The sequence below is a fragment of the Vitis vinifera genome, chromosome 6 (assembly GCF_030704535.1).
Source record: "Vitis vinifera cultivar Pinot Noir 40024 chromosome 6, ASM3070453v1".
Lineage (NCBI taxonomy): Eukaryota > Viridiplantae > Streptophyta > Magnoliopsida > Vitales > Vitaceae > Vitis > Vitis vinifera.
Window position 1 is genome coordinate 22,909,221 of NC_081810.1, and position 18,632 is coordinate 22,927,852.

Sequence of the window (18,632 nt, forward strand, 5' to 3'; positions counted from 1 at the left end):
TGTGCCATAGCCCATCCCTTTCTAAGAATATTTTCAAAGTTACTTATTTGGTGAAACCGCCATGACGATTGGGCGTTATGGTTGTTCTATTTGTGGAAAAGAGGCATAGACCTTTACGCACACGGATTTGCTACTGGCTACTGGCTACTGGCTACTGGCTACTGGCTAAGCCAAGAAAATGAAATGAGCTAGAGAAAGAAAACGGAGTGTAGTGTTTTGTAGGGAAAGGTTACAATAGCATAACATAAGCATACCATATTCAAGATCATTATTTGAGAAAATATTCTGATAAAACTCTTCTTTACCCAAATAAAAAACAAGCAGTTTTCAAGGTAACAAACCAGTGTTTTCGTATCAATACAGATGTCACCTTACCCACTGGAAGAAACTAAATAGAAGGGATAAATTCCACTGGACCCAGCAGTAACAATCACAATACAAATTATAATAACTGCACTCACACCCAGCTGTGTGTTTATGCGGTTCCTTCTCTTGTGGACTCCATCAGCCTTCCTCTCCAAACTCCTGTGTGAATCTCTCGTGCACCTCAAGGTCAGATTTGCTCACGGTCGGCCTTTGTCTTGCCAGTACCTTATCAAAATCATTCTTTGTGATGGGGGGTGGAAGGATCTGCATGGGTGTTAAAAATCAGCAACAAATATTTATTAGCTTGCAGGTGGACTAATCACATTATATATATATAATAAACAAACAGTTCTCATCATTATGTTACAATCACCATCTCAGTCAAGAACTCCAATCTGTATATCCAAATAACCTAGGTTTTAAAACTGAATCAGGGGCCGCATGTGGTTCAACAAAGTGTTGTTTAATTAGGAATTTGAAAGTTCTGTGGGATTCAAAATTCACAACTTTATCTTGGAAGCTTCTTTGCAGATTGGGGTGTAGAGAAATTTTAATTACATTCCACATCAATCGGGTATATAAAGCAGGAATGAAACTTCTAATATAGAATCAAACACAACGTTATTTCATTTTCATAAGGTGTCCAATTGCCCCAGAAAAAAGTAACATGGATAAAGCAAACGAGCAGCAACATCCAGAAAGATCAAAATCAGGGGAGGCACATACGATATTCTCCACATGCACTAGTGTTTGGGGATCTATCCATACCTTTGAAGCAAGTCCTTTTCCAGCAAGATCCTGCATGGAGATTTGTACTGCCCCTGGTTGCTTTGGTCCACACGGTACCCACATATCATTTGGAGTATTAATGAAAAACATTGCATCTTGGGTTTTACGAACAGGTTCAAACAGTACATCTTTAACCTGCAAAGGGTACACCAAAAAAAGCAAGATGATAAGCTATTTTCTACTATTCTGTCCCACCTTAAACCATACTACTGAGGAAAGCTCAAAGGGAGAATTTAGTTGAGCATCTGATATAGCACTCGCACTTACACAAACAGCAATATCTGAACCAGAAAACCCTTCTGTCTTCTGAGCTAAGCTTTCAAAATCACTTTCAGTCAAGTTGTGAGGAGTATCTCCAAGATGCACCTTTGCAAGTTTACCAAGGCACAACAAAATTGGACATTAAAAAGAGACACTGGCACTGTAAAGCAGAGTTGCATCACCTATTATTTATTTATTGAATTATTTGTAAGGAAAAAATCAAGAACAAGTTCCAGTACTTTGAACATGTGCTGTCGAGCCTTCAGATCTGGAAGAGGAATATATATACGCTTGTCAAATCGCCGTCGAATGGCCTGTAAGTACTAATCTGTTAGCCAGAGAGATACAGTTGTCCTGTTATTGGAAATCACAAACCAATCATTTAGTCTCCCCTTTACCTGATCCAGGGCATAAGGAGTATTTGTGGCGGCAAGAACAAGGACTTTCTGATCATTGTGTCCTACACCCTGGAAAAAGGATAAGGTCCACCAGCTCAACATTAAGACTGGGACAGGGAAAGAACTGAAGAATCTAACTATCAAAAGTTTCAAAATTTTCCCTTCTCAAACCAGAATATGATAGTGTAATATGAAGCATCACAGAATATTATTTATAAGCAACTATTATTTTTATTCTTCAAGAAAGAATGAAAAAGAAACTAAAGATAACATTCAATACTTACTCTTTAAAATAAAATATGAAACAAAATTATCATGCTCAAGGTCTCTAACAGAAGTACCTCTACAAAAATCAGAGTTTCCAAAGTGATTCCATTTAATTAAACTGCCAAGTCTAATAAAATACAGCAGAACTCTCAATTATCTTTCCTTACAAACTTAGGGAACTAAATGTTTTTAAGTTTTCATAAATAGAAAAAATTCATTAAACAAAATTTACATGCATTAAGTGCACTGATAACCTACACCATAGAGATATAAGAATTCAGGGCCATGCATATCAATCCAGTTCATTGTAAACATTATCATATGCCTTAAAGTAATTACAGTTTTCTGTCTTCACTTTCAGCATTTTTATTTCCTTTGATTTTCTTAATCCACTCACCAAATGTTGTAAAACTAATTTTGTAGTGGCCTTTAGAACCTCACCTTACGACCAAAGTTTTTCAAGTCACAGCTTTTCTATTTCAACTCCATAAGTTCCAATGAAATCATTTTTTGACAAATTTGTATCTCACCCCTATTATAAAAAAATAAAACAAAATAAAAAATAAAAAATAAATAAATAATTGTTTTACATCTTTTGGCTATTTAGAAATTCAGACTAGATCTGGAGGTTCAGATTGGGGATGGTTGGATTAGGTCGGTATTCCATTCTCCTCCTTTCACACTTTTCCAGCCAAACTATTTCCACCTAGGCTTAGACTTGGCTCATGGGCATCCTAGTTGGGTTAAGCTTCAAGCATGAGACCCATGGCATAACTCAGGCTTGGTTCATGACAACGTATGTACAACTCAGGGGCACACCAAATACATGTGAAAGCACCCAACAGTTCCAAGTTCGCAGCACCAGCAACAGATATTCAAAGTGGACAAGAGAATGGAACACAAACTCATGAAAGAAGTGGTAAATTACATATGATAATACAAGCAGATGAAATCATTTTGATATCAACATCTATTTATCAAGAAAAGCATATAAATTTCTGTATGAACTTCATAATATCTGGGGAGGAAATTTTGTGTCAAACTGCTACTGATTGCCTATAAAACGACATTAATCATGAAACAGTCCCTACAGGCTACAGCACATGTCATAAACTACACATTGACATGGCAAACTTCCAATAAAAAGCTGATCCAAAATGAGAATTATAAATTCCAACTTTTGGAAGCATTGTGGCAACTTAAAGCCTATACAGTACAGTCGTGAAAGCTGCATAAGGGTATAAAGGCCAACAAAGTAGGTAAACTGGATTTATGCTCTTCTGCATCTTGCATTCCAATTAGTAGTGAAAGTTTCAGATACAGAAGGATCCATGAAACAATTAAAAACTTGAGAGTTTAAGAGAGGGAAGGATTTCAGAAACAATAATAAGTTTAAGCTACATTGGTTGGCCGTATAAGATGGGATATGTAAATCCTAAGATATCATATCCCACTTGATAAGATATGTATATTATAGAAAATCATTTCCAATAGGATACGATATTTTTGAATATTATATCCCATGGAAAAGATATCATAAGATATTATATCCAATGAGATATCTCTAATACTTGTATATTTAGTTTATAAAAAATGGAATGGAAAACACATTGCATTTTAATGTTCTACATTTGTTTAAAATAAAAATCATATTGCGTCTTAATATTTTTTGTTAAAAAAGTATGAAATTTCTCTTATATTTAACTTTTTTTTTTTTAAACTGTTCTACAATTTATAATTTAATGAATATTTATTTATTTATTTATAAACAATATTCCTGATTAAAATGTTTAAAATGCATAGATAAAATATTTTTACATTATGTTATTCAATATATAAAAAAAATGTATAAATTAAATATTATATTAAATAATACATATATTAGTATTATTTTACAATATATTTATAGATATTTTTTAGTTCCTTTTTTTTTAACTATAAACTTAATTTCTTTAATCAAAATTTTCTGTTTTGCAAAATGAATGATATAAAAAAATAAAAAATGGAAAAAAAATTGATATGAAGAATAAATTGATTCATGGGATATGCACTTAGGATATGCATCACTTACCATATCTGATCACCTACCAAACATGGGATAGGATACATTATTTTATCTCCTATCCTATTCAAGGCTACATCCAACCAACCAAACATGACCTTATATCCTAGAAACAATAGTAAGCACAAGGGTTAACAAGTGGGAAGCACCTTTGGGCCTTTTTGGCAGCATTTTCAAAAACAGTTATCAAATAACAGTTTTTAATTCTGATAAAAAAAAAAAAAACAGTTTTAAGAATAAGTCATAAAAATAGTCCTCAATTGTTTCAAGAACAAAATTTTGTTTGCTCAAACATGAAAATTTGTTTTCTTAACTCTTTTTTTTTTTTTTTTTGATAGGAAACAACAAATATATATATATATTGAAAGAATAAGAAGTACAAAAGAAGGATGAGAAATCCTCCCACCAAAGATAAAACTTAACAACACAATAAAAGAAGAAACTACACTGTGAAAATTACGAACAAGCTCTCTTGGCTAGACCATCCCATTGGAACTACACACTGCTAGCCAATCTATTTGTAACATGTTAAGGGGAATGCCCTTAAAAACCACGGAACAATAAGCCCAAAGAGAAGCTAGGAAGTGAATGGAATCTCATGGATTCTCTGAATTCCTAACTTTGTCCTCAAATATCTTAACATTTTTTTCCCGCCACACAACCCAAATTAAAGCAATGCACGCATTTTGCCACAAAACTATCCCTCTTTTGGAAGTGCCAAAACCTTTATAATTGATAGACATCATGTTTGAAATGCTTCTCGGAGGAACCCAATCCATCTTGGCTAGCTGAAATAATTTGTGCCACAACCCCATGGACAAGGAACAATGTAGGAAAAGATGATCTACTGATTCTCCTTGCTTCATGCACAACTTACAAATGTTAGGACTAAGAGCTTTGTAGGGTATTCTCAATTGTAGCAAGGCATTAGTGTTTACCTTCTTGTGTGCCACTAACCAGACAAATGACTTGACTTTGAAAGGGACTTGAGAATTCCATACAAACTTAGTAGGAAAACAAGGAGATAAATCGGGCACTTGGGACAAGGCTATAAAGAAAGACTTGACTGTAAACAATCCTGAAGAAGATAGAGACCAGGATCTTGCATCTAAAGCCGAGGTGGATAAATGCATACAATCAAGAAGTTGCATGAGGCATTATAGATCTTCTATCTCAGAATCAAAAAGATTACGACTGAAATTAAAGTTCCAAGAGAAAGGGCAAACAGAATCAAGAATTGAAGAAATATGACTATTTTTATCCGTGACTACTCTAAATAGTCTTGGATATTGGGATTTCAAAGGCTAGTCCCCCCACCACAAATCCTCCCAAAAGCGAATTTTTTCCCCATCTCCTACCACAAACCGAGTATACTTGAAAAAAATCGTAAAAGACTTGTGGAATAGCCTTCCAAGGACAACGATGTGACCATCTGACTAAAGTGTTGGCATCCCAACTATTTATATGTGTCCCATAAATGCTTAGAATGACCTGATGCCACAGAGCTGTACTTTCCCTAGGATACCTCCACAACCACTTCCTTAAAAGAGCGAAATTCCTTAAAGAAATCTTCCCAAACCCCAAACCCCTTTTTACCCTCGACTTACACACTACATCCCAACTAATAAGATGATTTCTTTTACCTTCCCCAACCCTTGACCAAAGGAAATCCCTTTGCAATCTCTCAATTTTTGCAGCCACTGAAGCAGGAATCTTAAACAGAGAGAGAAAGTAGCTAGGAATGTGGGAAAGGCAAGAGTAGATAAGAGTTATCCTACCTCCGAAAGATAAGTAAGCCTTTTGCCACCCGTCTAATCTCCTTGAGATTCTCTCAATCATTGGATCCCAAAATCCACAAGCAATTGGGTTCCCTCCCAAAGGAAGACCCAAGTAGAGTACGGGTCAATCAGAAGCCTTGCAATCAAGCAACAAGGCTAGCCTAGAGAGATGATTTTGATCAAGGTTGATGCCAAAAAGATTACTCTTGTCAAGATTGACCTTAAGCCCAGAAATTTGCCTAAACACTAATAATAAACTCTTAAGAGTTTGCAGTTCTTCCGCACAAGAGTTAGAAAAGAAGATGGTGTCATCTGCAAATTGCAGATGGGGCACCCTAGTTCTATTCCTACCTACCTTGAAACCCTCCAACAAACTTCTTTCCTCAGCTCTCAACATCATTCTGCTCAACACATCTGCGACAATAGTGAACAGAAAAGAAGATAAAGGGTCACCTTGCCTTAATCCTCTAGATGCCTTGACCCACCCTTTAGCATTTCCATTCACTAGAATAGCATAAGAGACCCAAGATAGACAACCTCTAATCCAATTCCTCCATTTAGGACTAAACCCCTTCTTCTCCAACACGTGATTCAAAAAATCCCAATTCACATGGTCATAAGCCTTATCAAAGTCAATTTTGAAGACAACTCCTTCCTCCCTTGATAGCCTTTTCTCATCCACTATTTCATTGGCTATAAGAACTGCATCCAAAATTTGTCTCCCTTGAACAAAAGCACCTTGAGTAGAGTGGATAGTTTCGTGTAGTACTCCTCTTAATCGCCCTGATAGAACTTTGGCTATTACTTTATATAGGCAAGTGATCAAGCTAATAGGTCTAAAATCTGAAATCTTCTTTGTCTGACTTTTTTTGGGCAAAAGAACTATGAAGGAGGCATTAGTGCTTTGATTAATAATCCCGCTACTGTGAAACTCTGCAAACACCCTCACTAAGTCTTCCTTGATCACCTCCCAACAATCCTGAAACATTGCTATGGTAAAACCATTAGGCCCTGACGCCTTATCCCTATCTAATTGAAAAACGACATTAAAGATCTCTTCTTCGAAAAAAGGGGAATCCAGCCTAGACGCACTCTCTTATGAGATTGGGGACCAATCTCTGCCTTCGACTCTCCAAGACTCTCCGGGAGGACTCAAGTAGAGTTTTTTAAAATATAGTAAGATCTCCTCTATGATGCTCTCGGAATTATCCAACACCAAGCCTCTTTCATTCTCCAAAAACTTGATGAAATTCCTGTTTCGTTTGTAATTAGCCACTTTATGAAAAAACTTTGAATTGCAATCCTCGTCTTTAACCCATTTCACCTTAGCTTTTTGTATCCAATTAATTTCTTCCCTCAATATTAATTCCTCTAGCTCTCCTTTTCTTAAAACTCTTTGAGCAAAAAGATCAGAAGAGAGAACCCCTTCTTGCTCAATGGCATCAATGTTAGATATTTCATCCAAGATGCTTTTTTTTCCTTTCCTTTAGCATTCCAAAAGTATGCTTATTCCAATCTTTCAATTTTGCCTTAACAAATTGTAACTTCCTCATGAACCTGTGACCTTCCCAACCATTGCCTTCAAATTCTCTCCACCAACTACTAAAGCACTCTTTGAAACTTGGATGTTGCAACCACATATTTTCAAACCTAAAAGGTGTTGGGCCCCACTTGAAAGGATTGGTATCCAAAACAATCAGCCAACAATCGGATGTCCATCTAGGAAGAACTTCTTGAAGGCTTTGAGGGAAGAAAAGCTCCCACTCATTTGAATAAAGAAACCGATCCAATCTCTTGCACACCGATGACTCTTGCATGTTTGACCAAGTGAAAGGGGCATTCCGTACGAGGGGATCAAGTAATTAACAATCTCTTATAAAACCATCAAAATCCCTCATGCTAGAAGTGAAACTAGAGCCACCCAATTTTTCTAAACTTCTCCTTATAACATTAAAATCACTGCCAACACACCATAATGGAAAAGAAAGGCCAAAATGTCAAACAGCTCCACCCAAAAATCCTTCCTAAGTAAGGGACTGTTTGGGCCATAAACTGCGAACAACCATAAGGGTCCGCATCCATCCAACAAAAACTTGATTAAAACAGAAAAAGATTCAATTACCACCTCCTCACTGCTCAATTTCTTTGAGTCCCAAATGATCAAAATCCCTCTTGAAGCCCCGCACGCCGGAAGAGCATCCCACTCCTTATTCCTAACCGACCAGACACTACCTACAAACCTTATGTCACACACCTCTCTTTTTGTTTCTTGAAATATCATTACATCCGGATTCTCGAGCCTCAAAAAATCCTTAACCACCCTTCGTTTTTTCCTAGAACCCAATCCCCTAGTATTCCAACTGATGATTTTCATAAATACACCTCACTCACCCTAAACCTCCAAACCAACACCAACAGATCTCAACTATATGTGTAAAATCTGTTCTTCTGCCTTGAATACACCTTAATGTCCAGAGAACTTAAGACCTCACAGACTTTGGTCATTTTGCTGGGGAAAGGCCTTCAATTTGGAACCCACCCATCGGGGGGGACTCCGCATCACCCTGGCTAACTGTAACCAAGTTGAGGGCCCCAAGAGGTGAGTTGGGATTGGATTTAAAAGATTTAAAACTCTCGGAAAAATGGTTTAGACTAGCTAACTGGGACACCGCAACATCTCAGTTAGGATTGCCAACAGACCCAAGACAAAAAGCCCCATCGTCATCTTTTTTGGAAAAAATTTCATATATAACTTAAGGTTTCATAGGAAACTGAGACTGAATGGCTGAATTGGGAAGAATGGGAACAGAAGGACTCAGGTATGGAAGAGCCAAGCCAGAGGGAGGGGGAAGAAGAGATAGAGATGACTGAGAATGTTGATAAGAAGATACCTCGAGGTTTTCCACTACCATCATTCTACAAGACCCCACAGAGTTGAACCCTTTTTCTCTGGTTACTGGATAAGAAGGAAAAACCGCGACTGATGAGGAAAACCCGCAAAACCCTTAAAACCTGCTCTATCTTCACCTTTAGAGAAGTTGTGCAATTTCTCCTTCCCTTTTGAAAGAAAAGGAGCCTTAAGAATAGACCTTCGATCCGCGTCCCCACTTGGCGGCGACATTCCTTCCCAATCCCCGAAACACCTTTTTCGACTCCCTGACGAACGACTTGGACTCGCACTGAAGCTCCGTTCCAACTGTGTTCCCACTTCGAAAGAATCTTCCTTTGGAAGATCATCACTAGCTAACGACGGTCTCTCAAGCGTTAGAGGCTCGCTTCGAATTTGACCCCCTTGTCGGCAACCAGAACTTGGAGGGAACAGGGCATTCCACAGCTTCTTTGAACCACACTTCAACACGGAACCCCTCGATTGAGCTTCAGAAGCCTCATAGCCTACCTTCCCCTTTCCCTTTGCAAAGGGGTCATCTCTACGTAAAGAGCCCTTCGCAGAGATGGGTTGTTTGCCTCCCATTTCTTGGCCCAACAACAAAAGCGGGCTAATTAAAGAAACTCCCCTCTTCCAGCCCAAGTCAGTTTCAACTGTGGACTGGGCTTAAGAGAAGATTGGGCTCTTCTCCCTTCTTTGGAGGCCCGAAGCCAATCCTCAACAGTTGATTGGGCTTTGTCCCTTCCAGCCCAAACATCTCCATCCTACCTTGGCCCAACATACCCTGTTCTTAGAATATTTGAATTCAAACTGAAAGATTGGGATGGTTGGGACCAGTTGTTCCCCACTGTCGGTCTTCTCTTGCCACGTGTCCCCACAAGAGCAAATTCAACCTTTTGACAAACTTTTCCCTCCTTCATTCTGCCAATTGCCCCATTAGAAGCCCTACCTACAGCCGTTGATTTAGACTCCTCAGCCCTCTTTCTGCCACCTGTCCACAAGTGAGGTTCAAGCTTCTGCTGAGTTGACTCACCCATTTCTCTTCCTTGCCTAATGTCTTCCTCTCCAGTCATTGCAACTGAAACTGTGAACTCCCTTCCCCCATCTAATACCTCGATTAAAGCTAGGAGAATTGATCGTTCCTTCATTACAACTCTCACCCTTGCCTTGCTAAGATCAAACAGTTTCATCGTTCTCCAATCGATCTCTGTCACCGTCCCCCACTGCTCCATAATTTTCTTCAGATGTACCTCATACCATAAATGAAATGGCAAACCCCATAATTCTATCCAACCTTCTCTGAATTTCCCCACTATTACTGAATTTTCCTTTGGCGACCATCTTCTCAACAAGACTATAAGCCCACCCTTGATCCTGATAAACCTTAAATCATGGAGTGATAAAGCTTCCTCTATGGTTTCCAAAAGAAATAATCCTTTTCCATCAGAGAAGGGGACGATAGTCACCACACCTTTATGCCCTAATCTTTTCGCCAAAGCCCGGCCGACCTCAGTCCAATTAACAGAACCAACATGACATTCGCACACCACAGCTCTCGCCCATCTCCCGACTGGAACAAGGCCTCCTTTTTTTAGTGTGCACTTATATACAATCCAAAAGTTCTTAAAGTATTCTACATATTTTCAATTTTTTCTCAGAATATTCTATAAAAAAACAACTTAAAACAATACAAACTTGTTCTAAAAAATAATCAGTTTTCAAAACAAAATCCCAAAAAACTATTTTCAATCAAAGATTTGCTGAACATGTTTTTTAAATTAGAAAATCGTTTTCTTTTCTAAAGAATAGAAAATTCATTTCAAGAATACTTCCTAGGTCCTTTATTTCTTTATTTGTAACTGTTTTCAATTTGTACAACCAAACAAAGCTGGATGGCTGATGGGGGAAAGCCTTTTAAAGTTTATTCAAGGAAGAAAATGAAGACCTAAGTAAACTTTAAGTAGGATTAATATTAATTAGGATTGAATTGAGATTGGTATTTGTTGGAGTCTAATAAGGATTAACTAGTTGAGTTATAATATAATTAGAATTTGAGTCATGATAGGTTATTAGAGTCCTAGTAGACTTTGGATTTCTTAGAGAAGCATATAAATAGGCTAATCAATGTAAATCAAAGGGATGAATTTGATGAATAATATTATACTTTCTTTCATTGCAAGGTTGCAACCTTCAATGGTGAGGCTCCATTGATTTTCTTCTAGGTGAGACTCCTAGAAGGCCTTAATGAGACTCTAAGGTTTTCTATCTTTTCTTCATTGTTTCTTCTTTCTCTCTATTTCTTATCTTATAATTTTCTCTATCATAAAATTTATTCCTTGTTCCTCTCCTTACACCCTAAAAATAAAACCCTAGCCCATCTACCCTTGAGTGTAGGCAACCATCCTAGGGTTGTCCTACATCAATAACACTATATTTCTTTTTAAGACCTTTCAACTTACCTTACTAGTTGTGTTTCAAGAGCAAAAACTCTAACAAGTAACAACTGTTCTATACACTATCTCAGAAACAGTTTTGAAAACTGTACTTGGAGAAAAGAATTTTTTTTTTTTTTTTTAAAAGAAAAAATCCCGTAGGCTCCATCTTAAATATGGTCTTCACTTCCTCTAGAAAGGATATTTTTCTTGCTATAATTCATGACTTTGGAAACTGTCACATTGTATGAAAGTTGTTACTTCAATCTCCCGCACTCTTATCCTAACCAATTTAAGTAACTAATGAGAAATGCCAATTTTATTGGGAAGGCACCATAAATATTGCATAAATGAAGAGAATGCAATTCTCATGAATTCACTTTGTCTAAAATTTTTAATGAGATTTCCGAAATATAGCATGCATTTCCCCATTCAGAAAAGAAAAAGGAAAAAAAGGAAAAGAAAAAAATCTCATTAGTTTTGCCTCGTCTTTAAAATGACAAACTTTCCTGAAGACTGATTAGACTTGTTTTACCTTCAATAAACTCGAACTATCGTGATAAATCCCTTCACGCATGTGCTCAATTTGATGTGTAAGTAGAAAACTTTGGTAGATATAAGTAGTATAGTAAATAGAAAACGTTGATTTGTGAGGTTAGTGCAGTTCTCAAATGCAGGCAAAAAATAAAGATAAAATAAATGTAATAAAATAATAAATAATATATAATAAAAAAGTTTAAGACTCCACCAGTCCACACCACACAACAAATACCTGCATCTGCACAAGTAGTTCTGTTTTGATACGTCGAGAAGCTTCACTCTCATTTGACTCTCCTCGCTGGCCACATAAGGAGTCTATTTCATCAATGAAGATGATGGAAGGAGCACTCTCCCGAGCCATTTGAAAAAGATTTGAAACTAACTTTTCACTTTCACCCATCCACTTTGAAACCAGGTCTGAAGAAGAGACACTGCAAAAGAACAGCAGTTGGCACTTGCCAACTTATTGGCCTAAGCTCATGAACATAAAAGGAGGAGAAAAATACGATAACCAGAAACAGAAACAGACTTTTGCACAGACAGACAAATAGAAACACAGGTACAGAAACAAATAAAACATATGTAACACTAATTATGTTGAAGCATTATAGATATAATTATGTGAAAGCTGGTATATGACAGCACACAGTTAAAGCATTTTAAATAAATAGAGCAGGCATAGACATCAATATTATCTTGTCATGTATATCCAATGATGGTAATATTATCTTCTTCTTTTTTTATTGGTAAAAGCACAAGTAAATTTCATAAATGGAGAAAAAAGGCCAAAGGCCAACCCAAAGGATACATGAAATATACAGTAGGTGCCAAATGGCAGAAACAAAAAAGAAGAGGGGATACAAAAAACCTCACCCACCCTCACCTAGAACCCAATCAAAAAAGTTGATTAAAGGTAAAGATCCATCTATATACAACTTAGTCCAAGTCCAAAAATTACAAACAAAAGAATTCTTGATCCTATGAATCGAAAGCTCCTCATTGTCGAAGGCTATCCTATTTCTTTCCTTCCACACCGTCCAAAAAAGGCATAAAGGAGCCAACATCTAAGCCTTTTTATGCTTCTTGCCCATGAAGGAACCATGCCAACCAAGGAGAGTCTCTCTAACCATGAATGGAAGAACCCACGTCACACCAAAAAGAACAAATAATAACTCCCACAAAACCCTAGTCTTTGTGCAATGGATTAAAATGTGATTAATAGACTCTTCTTCAACAAGACAAAGGAAGCATATGTTAGCTAGGAACCACCCCCTCCTCTTTAGCTGATCCAACGTTAAGACTTTACCTCACGAGGCTTCTCACGCACAAAAAAAAAAAAAAATTCCTACTTAAGGTGATATTATCTTCTACCAGCCTATTTTAAATTTGTAAAATTTTCATTTTAAATAGAACAATGATGAAGCTTTTATAATATTTTGTCACAAAATGCCTTTTATGAATAACAAGATAATGAACCTAGAAAAAATAGAAAGGGAACCACCTGTAAATCTCAGTGATGCAAGACCCACAAAGAAAGTCCAAAGAACAAAACACAAGATGGAGGGCCTGGAGCCGTAAAAAGGTTGCTTGATTTCTTTGATACACTACCAAAAAAAATAAAGGAGCAACCTTCCAGAACAGTGATTACTGATCATTGCACTACACCTCAAACCATAATCAACTCATATCACTAAAAGCTTATCTTCACATCTAAGATGCAGTTCAGATTGACTTTTAGAGAGTCAAAAGTAGCTTCATTGAACTGGTTCAGTTAAAACTGCCAGGGGCAACTGCCCCATGACAGGATCTTCAGTTAACTGCATACAATATATAATATCACAAGAGTGAAGGAAATGCCTGCAATCATCAATTAAAGGGAAAAATCAACATTCTGTCAGGAATATGACTATTACTGATTTCCAGGCCAACATCAAAGAGAGGGATGACTGCATCTGTTACAAGCTCACATGCAAGGAGGTTAATCAGGCAATTAACCCTTTGGACAACTTTGGGACATGAAATTCCAGGCATGCAAAAATACAACACAGAAAAAGGTAAACAAATTGTAATATAGTCAATTCATGGATGACTAGGTCTACCTTATTATAAGCTCTTAATGAAGTTTTATTGTGATTCTTTAATTACATAAAACAACGTGAAATATTACTATTGATAGAGTTCAAACTGCAAATATAAATAAAATGTAAGCAGCTAGATGTCAATCTAGATATATAAAAAGTAAAGAGGATATTTTCTACAACAGAAGTAACTGGTCAAATGACTGAGGATGCATAAATTACCTGAAAAATGTAGAATCTGCTTCGGTTGCAACAGCCTTGGCTAGGTATGATTTTCCTGTTCCTGGTGGACCATATAACAGAAAAGCCCTCCATGGTCGTCTCTTTCCTGAAGGGGAGTGGGAGGAGCATGAGAACAGATAGAATCAAACTAAAATCCAGCATCCACGACTTCTCAACATTAAAATCATTTCTTTTTTTTCTTTCTTTCTTTCTTTTTTTTTTTTTGGGATTCATACTTACATGAAACAGAAGTATATAAGTTATCAAGTTTCCTTTTAGCATCAATAAGCAAAATATAGCACATTAGAAACCCCTTATTTTTGGAAAAACAATCAAGCTTCCAATTCTTTTAAGAAGCAAACAAGAGTAATGTATTAAAACAGTGCCTAAGTAAGATGCTCCTGGTAGAGTTTAGGAGACACCCATATAATAATAGAAAAAGAATCCTCATCCAGCTAAAAGCAAGGGCCTCCACCTTTATAGCAATGGGTACTTCCCAGGCTTCAAAAAAGCTAATTTGGCATCCCCTAACATGATCTCTAGAAATACCCAAATAATTCACTTCAAGCGTCTATCCAATCATTATGAATTAATACAACAATCCAATACAACTTCCATTGGTATGGAGAAGTAAAAGCCTCGACACAAATTTAGAAAGAAACTGATATAACAATACAAAATTTTAACTTCCCTTTTCTTTACATCTTCTCAACAACCAAAACTTTGAATGACAAAAAACCAAATTTGAAACAACAATCTGCAGGTTGTGTGCACATCAAATTCAAAAATCATATAGTTGATCAATTTTAACTTAAAATTTCCATACTGAAAACTTTTCTTTCCTTTCTTTTTGTGGAGGACAATAATAGAAGATATTCAAAGACTTCAACATCTAACATTTTCCACATAGGGAAGTGAAACAACCAGTAAGCCAATGTAACCAGGAAACTAACACAGATCCAATATCTAAGAAGAAGACATCAATACAAAATCAATAATGACATGGGTATAGGTTCCTGAAGCATTGCCTAATACAAGTTACGGTATGAAGGATTTGGCGGGAACTATAACTAACAAATAGCCGAAGACTTAAAATGTTTTCCAATAGATCTCAAAATTGCAGGAAATTTGGTGTTATTTGTTAGGATGGCTTTGGAGTGTGTTACTTGTTAGGATGGCAACAGAGTTGGTCAACTGATCACAAATGGCAGCAGAGGTAATTGAAGTGGCTGTGCTGGTGAAAATGCAATAGGGTAGTACAGGTGAAGAGGTGTGAATCAATGGTGGAACTCATAGTTCAGAGAAAAGGCTGACAAGGAGATAACAGAGAAGTTGTGGTGGCTACATAATGTCTCTGTTAGTGTTTAAAATTGCAGTATACTTCGTGTTTATATAGAGTGGCTTTTGTCTAGTTAGGAGAAGGTTTTCGTCTTTCTTTTAGTCTAACTTCTTGGGCGTTGCTTGTATACTTCGTGTGTACTTTTTTCGCTGCTTTTAAGCATTTCTAATACAATCTCTTATTTACCTATAAAAAAAAAAGAGTTTAAAATTGTAGTATATTTGGATTCTTCTTGATAAGGGATTTGCAGTGCACGGATGATGCTTTTATTTTTTTGTGCTAGGTAAAATAAACAGTTATATTAAAAGCACTTCAAAACATTGCATCAAAGTACATACGGAGTATCAATGTTTTAAAAGGCTAGTGAGGCATACGCCCTAAGGCTCGCCTCAAGGCAAGGCTCTAGGAATTAGCCTTGAAGCTATAGCCTCAGCTAAGATAATTGAGGCTTAAGCCTCAAGGGCCATAGCTTCGAGGCTATTGAGGCCTAAGCCTCAAATATCCAAAGAGCTTTCGGTCGTTATGGGCTTTTAATTTATATTTTATAATAGGCTAAAGCCTCAATATCCAATAAGTTCTAATGAGTTATATTATCAGCTATGATTTTGTAGGCTTTTGATGTGTAGATTTATTGAGTTTTGTATTGGGTACCGACTCGGTTAAACCTTTTAAAAATAATAACTTAGTTGACTTCCAATTAACCTTTTAAATGGAAGGGAAAAAGAGAGTTTGAGAAGAAAGAATAAAGAAATTGTTGCTGATAAAATATATATATATATATAAATAAATAAGAAAAAATAACAAAGAAGAAGTCTAGATGGATATTAATACTGATAGGTAGGATAATGTAGCAATTAGATATGATTATATCACTTGGAAGATCCTACTAGTGATAGTGATAATAATGTTGAAAATTATTTGATGAAGCTATGAAAGAAGGTCAAATGTTAGAAGAGAGAAAAAAAGAACTTGATTAGAAACTATTAACAAAATAATGAAGAAGAAGACTGAGTGGATAATAACATTGATATGGAGGATAATATAACAATTAGATATGATTATATCCCTTGAAGGATTTTATTATTGATAGTTATTAGTGATAGTAATGTTGTAAATTATCTAATGAAACTATGAGAGGATCAAATGTTAGAAGAGACAAAAAAGGAACTAAATTAAAAAATATTAACAATGACAAATAATTATTTTTATCATTATGAAGTTTATGCTTTTTTTTTTCTTACTTTTCAATTTTCTTGGGATTTTATGAGTATTATTCTAATTTTTTGATATTTTTTATTATTTATTTATTTAATTCGGGCTTACACTTCATTCCACGTCGAGGCTTACACTTCGTTTCACCTCAAGGCTTACGCCTCACCTCATTTGGGAAAAACACCTCAAGACTACCTTTAACCTTTTCAAACATTGCTCACAACAACAAAACCACTACAACTATCCCCTAATTTTCTGAGCAGCTCCTTGTCCCACAAATGCAACAGGGCCCTATAAACCCCACCCACACTTCCCTGGGATGGACCCCATTCCCTTTGCATGGATTCTGAGCATTGGTGATGCCGATGGCAGTAATACTTGAGAAAAAGATGTTTCTGCTTCAATTAAGAGCATTATTGTACTTTTTCCTCTGAATTTAGCGCCTTGAAACCCAATAGATTACCTTTTCATTCCCACAGGAAATTAAGTACTTCTATTTGCTAACCAAATGGAGCAAAGAAAAGAACAGACAATCTGTAACTCCAACCCCTGTTCAGATTGTGTATATATATTCGTGTTTTTAGGTTCTTTATAGGATTAACTTCATTAACAAGAAACTTAAAAACACAAACAATTCAACAAAAGAACAAGAGATCTAATTAACAATCGAACATTTCAAGACTCAACTCCTACCATTTTTTTTTTAATTCAATGAAGCAAAACAGTTCTATTATGCTCAATCAAATAAATTCAAAATTCATTTTCTTCTCTTTCCTACACTTTCTCACCAATCTAACCACAATTCCACCACAAAATCAATATTAAAAAACATCAAATCAAAGTCCCAAATAATCAACAAATTACCAGTAAAAAACTGCGGAAACTTCACCGGCAAAATCACTGCCTCCTGCAAAGACTGTTTCGCACTCTCCAGCCCAGCCACATCGCTCCACTTCACATTAGGCTTCTCCCGGATGATCGCCGAATTGAGTCCCGATCGCAGCTTAGCCTGCTCCGGATCCTCCCCATCCCCGCCCTCCCCATCCTTGGGCTTCGTCTTCGGTCTGGTGGCCACAGCCGCGTCCCCGTTAGACGCCGGCCCTGCGCCACCGTCATCGAGCACGGCGCGAATCTCCTCCGCACGGCGCAAATACTCGGTAAATTTCTGCGTAATCGCTTCCTTGATCTTAGGGTTTTTCTCGTACTTGAGGTGGGTTTTGAAGTACTCCAAAGCGTTCATGTACAGAGGAAACGCCTTACTGTAATTCCCAGCATTGTCTTCTTGAACGGCCTGTTTCACGTACTCTATCGCCTGTTCCTTGAAATTACTATACATGTTTGGGTTCCAAGAATCGGGAATCGAAAATCAAATCGGGGAAAGGAAACACGGAGAATCCCACCTCAAAGATGTGGGAAATTCATTATTTCGAGGGAAATGGAGATGAAAGAGAGAATTGGGGGAATTTGGAGCTAGGGTTCGGGGAAAGGATGAAGAAAGGTCAGAAATAAGGAAACTGAATGTCTTGGTGGATCGTCAAAGAACGCGTGAGGACTACGTTGTTTTTGTTTCTCATTGGACGACCTTATTTTTAAGTCCATTTGCAAAAAAATATTAGTGAAAATGGCTTTCAAATAATTTTTTTCCCTTTATTTAAAAAAAAATTAAAAAATTTACTATATCAAATTTTAAAATATTTGAAAGTGATTTTTAAAGATATAAAATAAATTTATAAATTTTTCACAAAAAAAATCTATTTTTATATAGAATTTATTACTATATTTTTTACTTTAAAAAAAAAAAATCATATTTTCTATTTTTATAAAAAAAAATAAATAATACACAAATATATTTATAGACATGTATCAAAAAGGTAATTGGCTTTTTTTAAAAATAAAAAAAAGCTTGGTTTGTGAGATGTTATTGTATGAATAAATTTCTTTTTTTCAATTATTATTAAATTGTCATTTTTATTACATGTAAATTTAAAATTTAAAATTTTC

The 18,632-nt window shown here is 36.2% G+C and overlaps 1 protein-coding gene across 2 annotated transcripts; it reads right to left on the minus strand.

Moving 5' to 3' along the window:
* Nucleotides 1-271: 271 nt before the first annotated feature.
* LOC100242617 (protein SUPPRESSOR OF K(+) TRANSPORT GROWTH DEFECT 1) lies at nucleotides 272-18,229 on the minus strand. Of its 2 annotated transcripts, XM_002262726.5 has the most exons (8): nucleotides 17,496-18,229; nucleotides 14,081-14,186; nucleotides 12,013-12,211; nucleotides 1,815-1,883; nucleotides 1,656-1,730; nucleotides 1,423-1,521; nucleotides 1,135-1,290; nucleotides 272-630 (listed from the first exon to the last, which is right to left on the minus strand). In XM_002262726.5, exons 1-8 carry the CDS (start codon nucleotides 17,965-17,967, stop codon nucleotides 505-507), a joined length of 1,302 nt encoding a protein of 433 aa, XP_002262762.1. In that variant the 5' UTR covers nucleotides 17,968-18,229; the 3' UTR covers nucleotides 272-504. The 2 variants fall into 2 exon arrangements, with proteins under 2 accessions (XP_002262762.1, XP_059593634.1); XM_059737651.1 differs by lacking the exon at nucleotides 272-630 and having other exon boundaries at nucleotides 814-1,290; nucleotides 17,496-18,227.
* Nucleotides 18,230-18,632: the final 403 nt, after the last annotated feature.

What these genes read in the sequence shown, in the direction of transcription:
- LOC100242617 (XM_059737651.1), bottom strand. Translation starts at nt 17,967, where the DNA reads ATGTATAGTAATTTCAAGGAACAGGCGATAGAGTACGTGAAACAGGCC. An exon ending in GCAGATTCTACATTTTTCAG is followed by an intron (nt 12,212 to 14,080) that starts GTAATTTATGCA and finishes GTTCTTTTGCAG; the next exon opens with TGTCTCTTCTTCAGACCTGG. An exon ending in GTTCAGATATTGCTGTTTGT is followed by an intron (nt 1,291 to 1,422) that starts GTAAGTGCGAGT and finishes TACCCTTTGCAG; the next exon opens with GTTAAAGATGTACTGTTTGA.